Raw genomic sequence first — 18,460 nt, 5'->3', positions numbered from 1 at the left:
GTGTTTAAGTATTTCTCCTGATTGTAGTCAAAAGTCATCAATACATTCTAAGGTAACTAAATAATAAAATCTGGGACACCACTTTTTCTGGATCCCTCATATATTTTTCTATTCATTTAGTATATCATCAACTGAAGTTTCTCTAAAGACTTTCCCCCCATTTCCAGCCACAATATTCTTTGATGATGCCTGGAAGGAAGGGAAGATAAGATGGTCCATCTCTAAAGATTACAGGAAACCAGATGAGTGTGAGAGATTGAATACCTCTGTTGCTAGGTTATGGATTGTTCTATTATGACAGCAATGAACATGAATACTGGTACTGTGCATTAAAATAGCAGCTGGCTGCATGTTGAAAAAAATCTGTATTTCTACCATTTCACAGAAACTATTTTAGGATAATCCGTCAAATATGGATTTATCAGTTCTAGTGAAGATTTTCAGTAGTCATGCTGTGCAAAGATGTAAAAGAACAACTTCAATATCTATTCATTTTCTACAGCCGGGAACACATAAGAGGAAACCTCTGGACCAGATCAGGGGCTCATCGTGTCCAGCATCTTGTCTCACATAGTGGCCAACCAGTTACTCCAAAGGCTGCCATTTCCCACTACCACTTACCAGCCTGACATCACTTTGGAAAACCCAGAAGTTATACCAGTCCTCTCTAGGCATCATCAGATCTTCTATGCTTTAAAGTTTCCCACAATTCTTAGAGTGAAGTACTGACTGAAGTACTGACTGAAGTACTGAAAAACTTCTGGGTTTTTCATGGAATTGACATAACACTTCATCAAGGGCCATGTCATGGACCAGCCAACTCCAGCAGAGCCCATTGAAACTGGTGATTCCTCTGAGAAAGAGGCAGCTAGCAGACCTAACCCAAACCCACAGCCAGTAACAGAAACACTGCAAGAGGAGGCAATCATAGATCAACAGCCAGGTACTAGTACAATGGCCCCTCAGCTCTCCAGCCCTGAGTTGGCAACAGAGAACCATATGCTGGCCGCTGTTAGCAGAGCTGCGGGATGAGCATAGAAGGCAGAATAGAAGGAAGCTGCAAGACAGAAGATGTAGTGCCAGATGTATAAAAGGTATGTGGAAGGAACCTGTCTGATTGTTTCTAACCTTATAACCTGCTTTCCTGATTTTCCCTTGTCTCTGACTCTGGCCTGTGCTCCAGAACTCTGCTTTTAGATTTTGTTTTGGACTTGAAGCTGTGAATTTGCTTTAAGTGTTACCTGGACTTTGGAATGAATTTTGACTATGCCTGTCTTCCTGTTGTGTGTCTGCAATCAGGATAAGCCAACCCATCTCTCTGGTTGCCAAGCCATGCCCTAGTTACTCTGGAGGGTAAGTATAGAGGTTGAGACCTGGGTCCATTCCGCACGACTTCAATGTTGCCAAAGGCTTGCAAATTGTAAACGCTACTAATTTGCAGTTACGCATGACGTCGCACACAATCTGCCACACTCCTGAAACAGTCCCTCAAAAAGCGATTCATTGTAGCGGTTAAAGGGAAATCCAGAAAAGTGGATTCACCCTCCAAAAAGTGCTACACTCTTGCAAACAATCTGCAACAGTAGCGAAAAAGACCTGTGCGTTCCTATTGTTGTGGCACCAGCAAAGTCCCTCCCCCTGGCTCTCTCCTCCGAACATCTGGTGAAGTGATTGCCATTTTTTTTTTCTCGGAGTGAGCAGAAAGCAACGAACCGGCAGGCTTCATTCACCCAGCGAGGCTTCTCCGGCTACAGTCCCTCCAGAGAGCTGCTTTAAAGCTCCCCTAAGTCCCCAAGCACAACACAGCCCCGTTTGCAAGTTCCCTTTATTTTCAGCCGAAAATTGCACCCGTGCAAGGGGGGGAATTTTTCTTTTCACTCGGGGGGAACGTGGTAACGATGACGCGCCAGCTCACACGCCAGCTGCCAGCTAGATGGGTCTCTATGTTAGGAGGAATCAAGGCATATTCGTTGCAACATTTGTTTTTCTTTTTTAAAAAAACCTTGTGCTTAAAGGGAAAGGGGCTTTTCGGGAGCATGATAACAGCCACCCATTGGCTGTTCATTTGATTGATGGCCAGGGGCGGGACAAAGCACAGAAAAAATCGCTTCCTTTCTAGCGATTTTTGCAAGACCGGAAACCCGTGGGAAACGATTGAAACGCTACTGGATTCCACTACAAAGGCAGGTATGCGTAACACCGAGATTGCACTATTACAAATAGCGTTTCTGCTTTCAGGAACCAATTGGCAACATTGGTCCTTGTGCAGAATGGGCCCTGATGTTGCCTCCTGATACTGGTATTTAGGGATTTATTGCCTCTGAATGTGGAGGTTCTCTTAAGTCAATATGGGTAGCTACTGATAAGCCTATTCTCCTCAAATTTGTCTCATCATCTTTTAAAGCCACCTATGCCTCATTACATCACTACATTCTCTGGTTGAAAATTCTACATTTTAATCATTTGTAGAATCATAGAATTATAGAAATAGAATTGGAAGGGACCTCCAGGATCATCTAGTTCCTGCACAAGGGAGGAACGCACAACTACCTGCCTACCCACAGTGACCCCAATTTCATTCCCAAGTGTTCCCTCCACCTAAAATCTCCTGAATCCAGCCTAGCCTGGAGGAAATTCACCCACTATCCCACAGTGGTGATCAACAATTCCCTGGGTATGCAAGACACAAACTCTGGCCCCTCCCTTCCTGCCTACCCACTTTTATAAGAAAAGAAAGAGATCTCACCACCTCCCAAGGAAGCCTGTTCCACTGAGGATCCACTCTAGCTGTGAGGAACGTCTTCTGGATGTTTCGCCAAAAATTCTCAAAGTATTTACTTTTGACCACCCTGAATCTACTTCCTATCAACCTCAATGGATGCCTCAAGTTCTAGCATCTGGATCTAACCAAAGCAAAATAAGAACAATAGCTGAAATGATAAGAAAAGAGAGGTATCTGCTGAAAAGGACTTGACTTAAAAAAAAAAAAAAAGCAAGAGGAGAACAAACACACTTAGCTTCAAATGTGGGAGATAACCAATTTTACATCTCATGGACATTTCTAATTAGATCAAAAGCTCTGTTAAAACCCTCAGTAAGCAACTGGGGAACAGAAAATCCCAGAGCCATATTTTTTGCCTTTGGTTTCTGGCTCTAACAGTTCTCAAAACGATCCAATCTGAGATGGTCAAGTAGAGAAAGCTGAGAAATCGCAGAGAGACAAATTTAACTTGAGCTTTATAGTGCTTGTCCGGGCCAAAGTAGTTAGTGACTTTAAGATATAGAGCTGAGGAGGTAACACAGGGCAGGACTCTAAAAACTACACCCCAATAGATGTCTGTATTGTTTCTATTTTGGGGCTAAGACCTCAGATCTAAATAGAAGCTCCATATAACAGCTGGGAGTGTATCTTGTCCTTAAAACACTTGGAGTACATGGGAATATGTTGTGTCCCTTGAATCCTATACAGCAGTGGTCCCCAACCACTGGGCCGCAGCCCGAAAGGCCTCGGCACCGGTCCACGGCTCCCTCTCCCCACCCCCCCACCCCCCGCAGTGAGAAACTTCCCAGGCCGCAAGCAAATTGGCTGCCAAAGTGGCCGATTAGCTTGCGGCCCGGCAAGCTTCTTTTTGCGGGGGTGAGAGAGGGAAACGCGGCCGCTGGCACAAACGTGTGCACATGTGTGAAATTGCTGCGCATGCGTGAACCTGCCACGCATGCACATTTGCACATGGGCTGCCGCGCATGCGTGGCACCCGGATCACCCTCCCCCCCACCGGTCCACAGCCTGAAAAAGTTTGCGGACCACTGCTCTACAGTCTCTAAGAATCAGCTACTGAGATTCTGATACTAGTCATAGTGACCTGCAGATGGAAGTTCCAAAAACAGAGGAATGGAATAATAAACCTAAGTAATTAAAAACATGGAATGTGCTCAAGCTGATGACTATGTAGAGACCTGGGTGTAAACTGCATGGAGCTTTTATTCCAATCCCAGGTCGATTCAGTCCCTGCCATCTCCACTGAATGCGATTTCCATTTTGATTTTGTCCAGTTTAAAATTTCCCTCTGCAACAATCAGGATTGATCCGGAGTGACCCTACCTTTATCCTCCCTTTAGGAGTGGAAAAAACCCTCAATATTTTCAGACTTGGATTGAGAAAGCAATCTCCATGGTAGAGATGCCCTGATTGGCCAGGGCTGACTCAGTGGCAGAGAAGCCCTGATTGGCCAAGGCTGCCCAGGTGACAAGCTTGCTTTAAAGGGGAAGGCCCTGATTTCTTCGCAGAAGCCTCTGTCATAGAGATTTGCATCTTGGATTTTTCTCTCTCCCTTCTCTGTTGTCTGCAACCCCCCCCCCCCCCGTTCAAGAAAGGAAAGAAAGAGGCTCGGCTGTGCTTGGCTCCTCAAATCCTCTCTTCCCCCCTTCAAGAAAACAAAGAAAGAGGCTGTGCTTGCCTCCCCCCTCCCCTTCTGAGTCTCCCTAAGCACATGCAGAAGACTTTTTTATTTCAATGGGGGGGGAAGACCTGAGTTCAAATTGATGAGTTCAAATTGATCTAAATTCAACAGGATTGACAATGGAATAAACAAAGTAAGTGCAGATTCAGCCCAGGATCACAGGTATTGATGCCTGACATGGAAAAAAATCACAATGTTTGATTTTTCATAGTTAATCCACATTAATTCTGATGTGCAAATAGAAGGGAAAAAAGGTTTAGACCTTGTCAGATACACACTGCTGGCAAAGAAAGAAGTATGTTATGATCTGCATAAAGTAAGACCAGAATTGAAAGAGGGACAAGACTATAGATGCTTGAATGTCAAATGTTGAAAGCTTATGGGGGTAGATCAGCCAAATAAAGAATGAATAATTGAGGGACTAATCCTGTTGTATCCCATGTGTAACAGGTATGGGATTAGTCAGGTGATTATTGCTGTGAATTTATTTATTACTGCGGATTTATTAAAAGGACAGTTGTTAGAAATCAGGATCTTTGACCTAAGAATACTAATGTTATTTAATGGCTATCAGTATTAGTTCTGTTGGAAATGGTCTCCTAATAGATTTCTGTCTTGAGATAATTCCTAAATAATGATTACAAATATGCTAAAAGTCTCCAGTCCAATTCAAGGGAAATCAAGTGCTGACCCAGGTACTTCCCAATACTTGGAGAAGTAGGTAGGATTTTATTTTTATTTCATAGCTAGTATAGACATTAATTAATCCATGTGATTATGAGGCTGAAAAAGATCAAAGAGGCTACAGGTCATGCAACCAATTTATGCATCTGTAGTAGGACAGAGATGATCTAGGGCTCCAATGTCAAGACCACGGGCTGAAAAACATTCTACAATTTTTAAGCATAATGTGGAAGGATATATAAAAGAGAAAATTTGGCACATCTGAATTTTCCATGTGACTGCAAATCCAACACAGCATAATGATAAATGGCAGGAAAAGGAAAAGGTCCTATCCTTGACAATAAAACAGCAACACTGCACAAGAGAATGTGTACATCAGATCTTTTTATCACCACATTTGGGTCCCGTCCAGACTGCTGTAGCATGCTATGTTCTCTATAATTATAACTTGAGACCGCAATTTCTGCTGTGCAGGCATGTTGCTATGTAAACCACTAAGGAGTGGCCTCCAGCACAGTAGCTTGCTCTAAATATTTTCTGTCACTTTGGGAAGCTTTTCAAAACCCTCAGAGCTTCTTCATAATGACTCATGCTTTGAGCAAATTTTCTGTGCTCCAGTTGCTACTCTTGTTTTTATCCTTGTATTTTTGAAGCATAATGGGTGGGGCAGAGTCCATGAACAGAAGAGGCATTCTTTTAATGTTATTGGCTTCCTTGGAGAAGGAAAGCCATAAAGTCGTTTAAGAATCATTGCTTTTCAAAGAAATAAAAGGAATAATACATTTTCTTGCTTCTCATGCCTATTTTTGTGACTTGTCTTTCTCTTGCTTTACAGTCATGGTCATGTGAGTTCAAAGCTAGTAGGTTAGGTTGAGGAAGAGTGACGGACCACCTACAGAACTTCACAGTGCAGTAGCTCTCATTAGATTATAAGATTACTTATTTGTAGTATATTCCTTTTTTAATGTTTCATCCCAGCCATCTTGCATCAGACTATTTGTACCAAATTTGACATATAGTTTGATGAATAATATGCATAAACTCATATCTCTGCAATGTAGAGTCAATGATTAACTGCATTTATGGATTCACTAGTAATCAAGCCCTCTGCAGGGGAATGCAGCGGGCGCTAGGTCCTACCTTAGGCAGTGGGCTGGTCGTCGTCGTCGGTGGGTTGGTCGGCGGCGGGCTGGTCAGCGGCTGCGAGTTCGTTTATTTGGTGGCGCGCTGACGCGGCAAGAGGCGCTTCGCGCCTCTCGCCGCGTCAGCCCGGGAGGAACTGCGAGCCGCGCTGCGCGCAGCTCGCAGTTCCTTCAGGTGGGAATCGGAGGCTCCCTGGGTCGATGGCCTGACGCGGCGAGAGGCGCTTCGCGCCTCTCACCGCATCAGGCCGGGAGGAACTGCGAGCCGCGCTGTGCGCGGCTCGCAGTTCCTGGAGCTGGGAATCGGATGGGCCAATCGGCAGGCGCTTCGCGCTTGCCGATTGGTCCCTCCAATTGTCTGTCGTGAGGAAGGGTCCAATTCGGACCCTTCCTCATCACGGACTAATCCCACCTCTACCCCCCTTACCGAATTATATAGTCCGTGGCGCCCGTGGCGCCACGGGCGGTTTAAAGATAATCTGCAAGACAGTGTTGACATTAAACAATCAGTGGGGATTATAGTAGGTTCGGAATTGAGGGGAAAAGCTATTCTTGAAAATGACCTGTGTCTCAAACACTTTATAAGAGCTTCCCTCCTCCTCAACTCCAGCCCTCACATATGATCCACATAGATGGGTCATATTATTAATCACTAGATCTAAAGCCCATTTCACTTTGAAATGAAATGGGCCCTAGATGGCCTGAGAGCAGGCCCACCCCCCACCCGAGGCTCTCTTGAGCCTTCCGCCGGCTGGGAGAAGGCGGCAAGGCCCACCCCTCACCCGAGGCTCTCTCGAGCCTTCTCCTGGCCGGCGGAGCAGCCTCGCCGCGTCTATGATGCTGCGAGGCCGCTCCGCCAGCCAGAAGAAGGTGGCACGGCCCACCCCTCACCCGTGGCTTTCTGGGCAGATGAAGCAGCCAATGGGGAGCCGCTCTTTGCGCGGCAGCCAGGCGGGATGGCCCCTCTGAGTTTTTATCCCGGACAGGGCCCGCCCTAACTCCTCCCACACTGCCCTTACTGCTTTATTCAGTCCATGGCACTCCGCGCCACGGGGCTGTTTAAAGATGGTAGCCTGTAATCAAAGTAAAGTGCATCTTCTTTTAGTCTTCAGTAGCATGGAGAGGTCTAGTAGCACACCTACAGAGTTTTTAAATTCACAGGGCTTACATTTTTTTTAAAGACCTTCCAGAATTATAGTAACTTCATAGCAAAAATGAATGGTGCATATAAGTATGAGTAACAGTGAACAGCCCAGTATTCAAGTTCATAAAACTGACTGAGCTCACTTCAGATGTAAGAAAGCTCAAATTCCTCAGCGTTCCATGCCTCAGAACAAGTTGTTCCACTGTGATCAGAAGCATTATATGCAGAGAGTCACAACATAACACCTCTTGCAGCCAGTTCCCATCATTCTATATCACTTTGTTATACTCTGAGCTGTTGTGTTCAGATTGTGTAAAAAAAAAAAAAGATAGCAGGCAACTGGTCTGGTCTTTGACCTCCCATTCCATGCAAAGAACTTTGATTTGAAAGGAAGGAGGAAAGAGCGGCCTCTTTCTGGGACTCATTTAGGAAAGAGAAGAAGTTGGTTTTTATACCTGCTTTTCACTGCCCAAAGCGTCTTACAATCACCTTCTCTTCATCTCCCCTATGAGGCAGCTGAGGCTGAGAGCTCTGACAGGACTGCTTGGTCAGAACAGCACGATCAGGGCTGTGGTGAGCACAAGAACACCCAGCTGGCTTCATATGGGCCCATTATGCAGGGGGGGGATAGCGCGCATTCGGGGTGGAATGGTGGCGACTAAAATCACTGATAACGCACAGCGCCGGCTGCAACCGGCTGCAGATTCGGTGCATGCTGCCGAAATAGCTGCGTTAGCGAAACGCGGAAGAAAGCGCAGCTTCCGGGTGACCGGGGCGCAACCAGAAGCGGCGCCGGGGTCATCGCGTGTATAATCGGTTACTCTGGGTTTTGCCGCCATTGCGTTGCGTCCTGTCCCGTGCATAAGCGGTTTGCTTCGCTTCTTCCCCCTCCGCGTTTTCCATGTGACCCAAAATCGCTATTTCGGCGGCCGTGCATAATGGGCCATGGAGAGCAGGGAATCAAACTCGGCTCACCAGATTAGCATCAAATAGGGGCAGCTTGGCAAGGATCAGTGCATGGATCCTTTTTAAAACATGGATATATTTACAGATCTTTTCTTTCTAAGCCTCACAAAGCAAAGCGCAGAAAGCGCTGAAAGCCAAACAATCAAGGGCTGACTGGGTGTCAGCTTGCACTCCCACTACCTTGTGTTTTGAGTGTCCCCTGTGCCAGAGAATAATTAGCACAGGCATATTTTATTGTCCTGGGGCCCAATCAATACGTGCACTCTGGCATGGTGAGTGGGCTGTTTGAATCACAATGAAGTGGCAGCATTATGTGGTGAGAAGTGAGGTACTGTGGTACTGAAATCTGGGCAGCAGCACCATGAGTCCCGTCCCCACTTTACATCAATCTGTGATAGTATAAATGGCCCAAACGACCTCTGAAGCTACTGTAAACAGATGGCTTACATGAGCAGCTGCCACTATGCAGTCACAGTTCTATGTGAAGAAGAAGAGTTGGTTCTGCCATGCATATACTGACCAACAGGCAAGAGTTGGTGGATGGGGTGAAGGAGGTGGGGACCCTAGGGGGAAGTGACCATGTCCTCATAGAATTCCTTTTGAGATGGGGAGGCAAGGAAGCTTGTAGCCAGACACGGATGTTGGATTTTTGTAGGGCAAACTTTAATAAACTCAGAGTCATGATGAGTGTCATACCATGGATGAAAATGCTGGAAGGGAAGGGAGCATGTGAAGGGTGGGCGCTACTCAAACAAGAGCTATTGCATGCTCAATCAATGACTATCCCAGAAAGATGAAAACACTGCTCTAAGAAGCCTATTTGGATGAACAGAGAACTTCAAGAGGAACTAAGAAAGAAAAGGAAAATGTTCAGGAAATGGAGGGAAGGACAGAGCTCTAAAGAAGAGTACCTACAGGTTACTAGGCACTGTAGATCAATCATCAGAAAGGCCAAAGCTGAGAGTGAGCTAAGATGGCCAGGGAAGCCCACTGTAACAAGAAAAGATTTTTCAGTTATGTGAGGAGCAAACGTAAAGTAAAGGAGGCAATAGGCCCACTGTTGGGTGCAGATGGACAATCTCTAACTGAGGATGCAGAGAAAGCAGAAAAGCTCAGCACCTATTTTACATCTGTTTTTTCCCCACAGGTCAAAGGGTTTAGGCACATCTAGAGATCGCAGTAGCCAAGAGATAGTGTCTGGGTGGCAGGTTGACATGGACAGAGAGGTTGTCGAGAGGCATTTAGCTGCACTGGATGAGTTCAAATCCCCTGGGCCAGATGAAATGCACCCGAGAGTGATCAAAGAACTTTCCAGAGAACTTGCACAACCCTTGTCCATCCTCTTCGGGACCTCTTTAAGGACTGGAGATGTCCTGGAGGACTGGAAGAGAGCAAACGTTATTCCGATCTTCAAAAAAGGGAAGAAGAATGACCCGGGAAACTACAGACCAGTGAGTCTGACCTCTGTTGTGGGGAAGATAATGGAGCAGATATTAAAGGGAGCGATCTGCAAACATCTGGAGGACAATTTGGTGATCCAAGGAAGTCAGCATGGATTTGTCTCCAACAGGTCCTGTCAGACCAAACTGATTTCCTTTTCCTCTTGTGGCGCAGAGTGGTAAGGCAGCTGCCTGAAAGCTTTGCCCATGAGGTTGGGAGTTCAATCCCAGCAGCCGGCTCAAGGTTGACTCAGCCTTCCATCCTTCTGAGGTCGGTAAAATGAGTACCCAGCTTGCTGGGGGGTAAACGGTCATGACTGGGGAAGGCACTGGCAAACCACCCCGTATTGAGTCTGCCATGAAAACGCTAGAGGGCGTCACCCCAAGGGTCAAACTGATTTCCCCAAAAAAACCACACGTTCCCAATATGTCTGTAGGCAGGCTGCCTGCAAATGCGAAACAACCCTTAGGAGATTGCTTGTACAGAAAGGTGGATACGTAACTACATTTACCCATGTAATACTTGCATCTTTAAATAGGACAGGGTCCTATTAAATAAAAGAGTAAGGCCACCTGGGGAGGAGTTAGGGCGGGCCCTGTCCAGGATAAAAACTCAGAGGGCCCAATCAGGAGCCGCGAAGCGGCTCCTGATTGGGCCCTCCGAGTGTCCATCCAGGGCCAAGCAGCCAATGGGGAGGCACGCAAAGTGCCTTCCTATTGGCCCCTCACCAGGACAGACCAAAATTCCATTCACCCAGCCCAGTCTGGCTGCCAGTCTGCTCCTGACCACCAAAGGGAGAGGAGGTCAGTAGGGCTGCCAAGGGGGATGAGAACAGAGGCTTGGACAGGCTGTGCCAGCCCTTTTCGCCCCAAGGCTGTCCTAACTGCCATGTCCAACTGCAAATTGCCTCAGAACCCTGACAGAGCTGGCAGGAGGCTGCAGAGTGCTCCCCTCCCCCCCCCCCCCCCCCCCGTTCAGGCCTGCTGCAAAGGAGCCTCTGACAGGCCCTGACTGAGGGGAGGGAGGCCTTTCCAAGAGCAACGCAGGGGAGCCTGAGGGCATTCCTTTTGAGGGGGGGGACTTTCCCCTTCTGCCAAACAGTTGCCTGACAGGGAGGCCACAGAACAGCCCCTTCTCACTTAAAATACTGCTCTGGCCGGGGTTAGACACAGCCAAGCCATGTGTCTTTCTTCTTTGCAACTCTCTGCAGATTTGAGGCCACTGCACAGCGTAATTCTGCAGAGGAAGCTGGCTCTTTTGTCTCCTGTTTTATCTGCACAACAACCCTGTGCAGTAGGCCTCAAGTCTTTCAATTCAACAACAACCTGTGTGGGAAGCCTTAAATGTTTCTTCTCTATCACAACCCTGTCCAAAGTAGCCATTTCTGCCTGGGGAGCTGATCTTTATACTCTGCAGGTGAGCTGTAATTCCAGGAGCTCTCCAGGCCACACCTGTAGGTTGGCTACCCCTGGGTTGGAAATATTCCTGGAGGTTTGGAGGTGGGACTTCAAAATCGTACAATGCCTCAGAGTCCAGCCTTCAAATGAGCCATTTTTGCCTGCAGTTGGTAGGGAGTGGTGCAGGAGTGTCCCTCCTGGCCTATGGGTTATGGCCAGCCCTTATCAGCAACTGTTTGTATTCTGGGGCGCAGACAGGCAGACCAGCATCAGTCCTGTGAGTCTGGAAAGTGCAGGAAGATCTAAATAAATATTTACAGCCTGAAACTAAATAGAGAACTAGTAAATGTCTGGAGACACATCGTAATTGAAATAGTAACTGGCAAATAACCTTGGCCTGGCAAATAAAAAAACAGTATTAAAAACCTTACTAAGGTCAAGACTGCTGTACATAGACAGTCTTCCTCTTAGGGTTGCCAGCTTCCCTGTGAGTCTCGCTACCCCACCTCCCTCATGGGGAGTCTGCTATGGGGAGAGAAGGGGAAGACGATTGGAAAATGCTTTGAGACACCTGAGCCCTTCTGGGTCACTGCGGCCCATTCCCAGTTCTCTCAGATCTCTCACAACCCTACATACCTCACAGGTTGACTATTGTGGAGAGACAAATGGAAAAGGTGTTTGTAAACCGCTTTGAGACTCCTTTGGGTAGTAAGCAATAGGGTACAAAATCCGTTCTTCTAAGGAGCAACCATGAAAGAAGCATGTGGGCACATAACCTTTTACCAACAGTGAAAATATGGGAGACAGAAGGAACAGGGTGGACACCTGTGTACTGTGACTACCCTATGTGTATTAGGGCAGAGGGGCATTTCGGTGAATGTGGCCTAATTCACACAAGAAGGGAAATGACGCAGAACTGGGGGGAATTGGTTGCCATGTAATCTTCCCCTAAGAAGAGTCTCCAGTCTGATTTTCCCTTCACATATCTGAGGACATGGCTCTGGAAAGCTCATCTGTAACCACTATGCCACAATTCCCAAAGGTCAGTCCTCTCCCACAATCAACGAACATTCCACTCCACAGGTTCTTGACACCCATATCTCCACACCCATGGCCTCATTAGCCACCATGCCACCACAACCTCCCACACAACACACATGACAACCCCATGCCCTTACAGACTGGACAACTCCTCCCCTTCCTCTTCCCACTGCCAAGCTCTAATACCCGTTGTATTCTTGGAGACAACGGGCTTTGCCCCTAGTTTGATAATAAAACAGTAAGATTAGCAACAACTGTTTCATTGTAATACATGTAATTACTATTTGGTCACAAAAATACAGCTCTTTTTGTGCTTTCCTCAATGTTCTGCTCCACCCATCCCCAAACAAAAAAAGCTCCAACAAACCTGAGTTGATAGTCCAAGTTGCTATTTGGTAAGACATTCAGTGACAGAATTCTAAAGCATGCACAGAATGTTATGCCAATTATTACCATCTTATAGCTCTAATAATGTTATGAAGTAAATATCACAAAATATATGTTGCAGCGCCCACAAACAGCAATGGTGTCAATAGATTCTACAAGAACTTCTCTTTTGTATGTTGAGTGTTTCAAAGATGACTGATTGATAAATGTGTTCTTTGAATTCAAGAAAACACAGCTACATGCACATCCTGGTATTAAGCATGCCAGCATTTCAAACTAACAAGGTATTTTTTATTTACATTTTGATCCATTACACTGCAAAAGTACTTGAAATAGTTAAACTTAAAATGCCGTTTGGATAGTTCACGAATGGTAGGGCTGCTCTGCATAATGGCCAGTTGGCCTTTCAGAGAATGGAATCTATAGATTGTAGCCTTTTTAGATGGAATCCAGCACTCCCTGATGAAGGTAATAACAAATTCAACACGCTAGAGAAATGTCAGGCATCTGAAACTGCCTGATGGCTAAGAATTTTAGCCATCCCATTGTTCATATTTTATTTTGCAATACCAAATTTAAAAATAAAACATATAATCCAATATTATCCCAATTACTATTCCAATTTGCGATATATGTTTTTAAAGTTGTGTTGGTGCAGACCTCCTTTTATTCTCCCATACTGCGTCAGTTTAGTTAACTATGTCATGGTCTAGACACCTTTATCCCAGACTTAACAACAGCACTGCTCTTAATCTCATTTTATATTGCTGCTAAACTTACCTGGATGGCTGGGACATGGCTAAACATTTGATTCTGGTGAGGGTTATTTTTCATTTATTTTTAGTGAGGAATTTGAAACTTCTCCAGACTTGCAGGTCCACACCAATGTGGATGTTCCTTTGACTCAAGCAAGTTGCACAGAGTCCAGGTGCAGCGGGTTGCCTTATAGGCCTGCTGCCCAGCAGGTGAATTGCGTCTCAGCTGTACAGTATTAGACTACAGGTAAGGGCTTTTATGGTGGAACATCCTCCCTCCCCCCAAGATTCCCACTTACAGAAAATGAGAATGATACTTCTGAGATAGCGTCCTGCTCGCTGACACCTGGACTTCCAGGATTCAGAACAACTTTCTGGATGGAGGAACATTTAATTATACAAATTTCCCAGAAACAGAATGATGACTTCATCTAGTATTTATGTGACCTCTACTTTGGTGATAGTATCTGTAGATTTGGGTATAGTGCCAGTTACATATGTTATAAAACAAAGTAAATATGGTGAATTCAAACATGTTTTTTGATGCCAGCGCTGGACAAAAGCACCACCAACTCTGAAACAAGTGTTCTTATTGCCTGTTTCTAATATGGCAGAGTAGCTACTGGATGCTACTAGGTGCTCCCATCTTGGATATACTCATATAGAGAAGAAGAGATGGATTTTTTTGCACCCTGTTTTTTCCTTCCTGGAGACTCAAAGTGGCTTACAATCACCTACCCTTCCTCTTTCCACAACAGACACCCTGTGAAGTAGGTGGGGCTGAGTGGCCCAAGCTCACTCGGGTGACTGCATGAGAAAGAGCAGGGAATCAATCCCAGTTCCCCAGATTAGAGTCCATCACTCTTTAACCACTACACCACATTGTCTTATACAGTGGGTAGGTAGCCTTTTGATTCCCAAAGATTTCAAGATGGAGGTAGCTAAAGAATTCTTGATATTCTTGCCACTGACCATTTTCTCTCATTGCTAGTCCTGCAGAAATATTTAAAGGTGAGCTAAGATTCATTCTGTCTTCTGAAAATCAAATGCACCACAGTGGGGGGAAAATTGTCCTGTCATCTTGAACTTTCCTAATGAAGGCATCAAATATTTTTAAAAGCCTAATTTAACATCAAGAGTCTAATAAGAGAATTATTCTTAATGCTGCCTCTAATTTACCTTTTAACAATATCTATTTATTATGTATGTTAACAAAAGGGAGGGAAGTACAAGTGTCATGAGGGATAATCAGCTACTGCCTGAATTATGTTAATAGTAGCAGGGTAGAGATAAACCATAGAACAAGCTTTGGATAAACGTCACAGCAAATAATTTGCACAAAAAAAGCCTATTTTATTACTCATATATATTTCCTTTACTATGAAATAGAAAGAGCTGCAGAGTACAGAACATGTTTTCCTTTTGCAAAATATTATCTTCACAGTTTGTAGCACTACTGAATTTTTGATACCAACTGCATTAATGAGCCTGCCATTTGCAAATGGCACTGGAGCTAGCAGATGTGTCCATCTGAAAACTCCTCTTAATGCATTGCCGATTCTCAGCAACACTTTCAAGTATGTCCAATGTAGTTTTGCTAAAACAGAGGTTATACACTTCCCCCAAACAATTCCACAGAAATGGTACAACCATACAAAGAAGATGATTTTTTTTACAGTAGAGCATCTAGAAATCTGGACTATTAAAACAAGCACTCATGGCTAGTTTTAGGATGAGAAGAAGAGGAGCACAGATTTCTTTATAGCAAGACTGGTTTTGAGATGATAATGCTGTCTTTTTTACAGTAATATTTCTTATCAAATGAACATTTTCTTTTGAGAAAATATACACTGCTAGGTAGCATAGGATTAGACAATAAAAGCTGCTTTGATTATCAGTGTATTGTTCTGAATGTCTATCTTTCATGCTGTTGTGTTTCTTCTTGATCCTGGATATAAATTAGGAAAACATGTCCACCTGATAAACATAAACAAACTCATGGTCCTTTATTGTTGTTCCTAATTCAAACAATGCCTGTGTAACAAAAAATGATAACTATTCAAAATGTCCACCTGCCATGGTTTTGGAAACCCAATGGCTGGTTTAAGAAATTCTATTTTCATTGTTCAAGTTGATCTTTTAGGTAGAATGTCCTTTTATTGGCAAATGTGAAAGCAACATAATATTACAGCAAAAAAGGATCTACACAGAAAGAGAAAATAGGTCTTTAAAACCCAGGAAGTCTTCACATTCAAACTGTTGTCCTTCCCTCAATATTCAAAGGCCCGCTGAAATATGTGGCTCTGTGATTAAAAAAAATCAAATTTGGTAAGAATATACAGAGAGAACATCATGATCCCAAGTTTTAACAAGTATTAAGGGAAAAGCAAGTTTCAGAAATCAGTGTTACTTAACTTTAGGCTTTTGGAATGGTTACTTCAACACTGGCCATTTATGGGGTCTAATATGTTGAATGAAATTTGTGTTGGACTCATTTGCTGCAACTGAGGCATTCTTGCTTCCAAAGTTTTCTCAGTGGGTGATCCTACTGACTGGTTCCTTTTCCGCATCATCTGTCCAATACCCATCATTGGGAATCTGCCTCTGCTTTTCACACAGTTAGGGCTCCCCAGGGGATTAGAGGTGTTATTTAGTTGGGTTGGTGACACAGCTTCCTCTCTAAAAGAACTGGTCTTTTCATCATATGTGAAAGACAGTTGAGTGGGGTGAACTGGACTTTTAGTAGGACTGGGTGAAGTGCCTCCGGGCTGGAGGAGTGGAGACAATGTCCTCTCACTGGAACTTCTGCGACCAAAATTTACTGGTGAGCTTAGGATTCGATACTGATGAGTAGGAGACAGTTGGTCTATTTGGTCCTCTCTATCACCAGTTTCAAATGAATGTACAATGTTCAGAACTAAGGGAGAATCCAAATTCTGGCTCCCAGGGCTTGTAGGTTCTTGTTGAGGGGAATCATGATGCTTTGAAAGCCTTGGAGTTCTTGGGATAGGTTGTTGAATTTCCAAGTATTCCAAGGAATAAGAGGTGACACAACCTGTCTTGGTTGTTGCTGGTTCATGGAAAGGGCTCAGACCACCAGGAGAATCTACAAAACAGAACAAATACAAATCAGAGAAAACCTTCTGTGAATCCTGTGGATACAAGGTCAGAACATAGCTGATTAACCAACTGAAAGCTTTCCTTTCACCTGACAAAAATGCCTCATCAAATAATTTGTTAAAGAAAGGATTAATTCCAAATGTTCCTTTACCCATCTGTGCCTATTGGCTTACTGGTTTTATGATGTGAAAGCTAGCTTTCTCTCCACTGTCATTTCACCTGGCTGTATTTATTTCTCAGTTATTTATGCATCTTGACTCTAATTAGCCCTTTCAGGCAACTAACCACACTATCTACCTGCAACCATGTTTGAGGAAGTCTGTTTCAATGTATCTGAAGAAATGGGTATCTACACATGACAAGTCTGTCAGTTCTCGCTTATACCCAAAACTGTTAGTTTTGGAGGTGCAACTGAACTCAAACTTTCTTCTAACTAGCCTTCCGGGCAACTAACCCCTCCCCCATTCTTTCTCCCTATATGTAATGTTTGAGAAAATTCTGTTTCAATGCATCTGAAGAAGTGTGCTTGTGCACAAAACTTTGTTGATCTCATATCTTAATTTCTTATTTATTGTTATTAAATTAGTTATTACACTTCTATGTCACCTTTTCTCACCAAATTCAAAGCAGCAGGTATAGAGTTCACTAACCAGAACATCTTACCCTCCTCTGGCCAACGCTATTCCACTCTACAATCCTGTACCTGTGGTAATTTGACTGTGAATTGGGGAAGGATTGGGGATTATGCCATTGTTTTATGGGGTTTTATGGGGGTTTTGGGTGTTTTATGGTATTGGGGGTTATGATTTATTTTAATTGGGGTTTTTAATTTGTTTTGTGTTACCTACCACAAGTCTTTGGAGAGTCGTGGTATAAAAATCTAAATAATAAATAAATAATGCTCTGGGTCTAAGATTCCAGTCTTTCTTGTGTCCACTTTTCCAGACATATATTCCCTCATCAATAACAATAACAGAATTTTCCTGAAGATTCTTGGGAACTTTCCCTTATCTCTTTGATCTTATTTCCATTGCATTACAAGAGCTAGAAGAAATGGCATCCTTTTGTCATCTCCTTCACATTACTAGGAAAATGAATTATTAAATCAATTTAAATTGGTGAAATGTCCTTTGTTGTGTAATGGTTCTGTTCTATAACCTTCAAGCAAACACATATCATATTAACAGGGCAGATACCCATATTAACAGAACACATACCTTTTTCTGGAGCACTACCTTGGGTGGTTTTGCGATCACTCAACAGAGCCTTGGCATTTTGTATCTGTGTCATAAGGCTAGATGAAGGTTCTTTGTAGGAAGAAGGATTTTTCTCAGATTTCTTCAGGAGTGGGTGAAGATGTTCTTCTTTTATTTCTTGCTCTTTGGCCTTTTTGTCCTTTAATTTAAAACACAAAAACAAAAATGTGGGTTTTAATAGATACGCATTCAGGAAGTTTTTAAAAATAGCAGGGAAATGTTTTATAGTACATATTATTTTGAGCCTCTTGTGGCGCAGAGTGGTAAGGCAGCCGTCTGACAGCTTTGCCCATGAGGCTGGGAGTTCAATCCCAGCAGCCGGCTCAAGGTTGACTCAGCCTTCCATCCTTCCGAGGTCGGTAAAATGAGTACCCAGCTTGCTGCTGGGGGGTAAATGGTAATGACTGGGGAAGGCACTGGCAAACCACCCCGTATTGAGTCTGCCATGAAAACGCTAGAGGGCGTCACCCCAAGGGTCAGACATGACTCGGTGCTTGCACAGGGGATACCTTTACCTTTACCTTTACATATTATTTTAGGGTCTTTTTTCAGGATCTGTGATGGCATCAGATCAGTTGCAGCCAATTCCCTACACCAGTGGTCCCCAACCCCTTGTCCGGGGACTGGTACCGGGCCGTGGATCATTCGGTACCGGGCTGTGGCTCCTC

The 18,460-nt window shown here is 44.3% G+C and overlaps 1 protein-coding gene across 2 annotated transcripts in view; it reads right to left on the bottom strand.

Moving 5' to 3' along the window:
• Nucleotides 1-14,652: 14,652 nt before the first annotated feature.
• The window catches only part of HUNK (hormonally up-regulated Neu-associated kinase), an 87,422-nt gene continuing 83,614 nt past the window's right edge, over nt 14,653-18,460 (bottom strand). The window contains exons 8-9 of one of the 2 annotated variants that reach the window (XM_077342539.1): nt 17,754-17,931; nt 14,653-16,522 (exon numbers count right to left, since the gene is read on the bottom strand). In XM_077342539.1, coding sequence (XP_077198654.1) covers nt 15,855-16,522; nt 17,754-17,931 — 846 coding nt within the window. In that variant the 3' untranslated portion in view covers nt 14,653-15,854. The remainder of the gene's footprint in view (nt 16,523-17,753; nt 17,932-18,460) is intronic. The other variant, XM_077342538.1, reaches the window with a different exon arrangement.

The sequence above is a fragment of the Paroedura picta genome, chromosome 6, assembly GCF_049243985.1.
Source record: "Paroedura picta isolate Pp20150507F chromosome 6, Ppicta_v3.0, whole genome shotgun sequence".
Classification (NCBI taxonomy): Eukaryota; Metazoa; Chordata; class Lepidosauria; order Squamata; family Gekkonidae; genus Paroedura; species Paroedura picta.
Note: the sequence above shows the minus strand (reverse complement) of the source record. Positions and strands in the feature narration are given on the sequence as shown.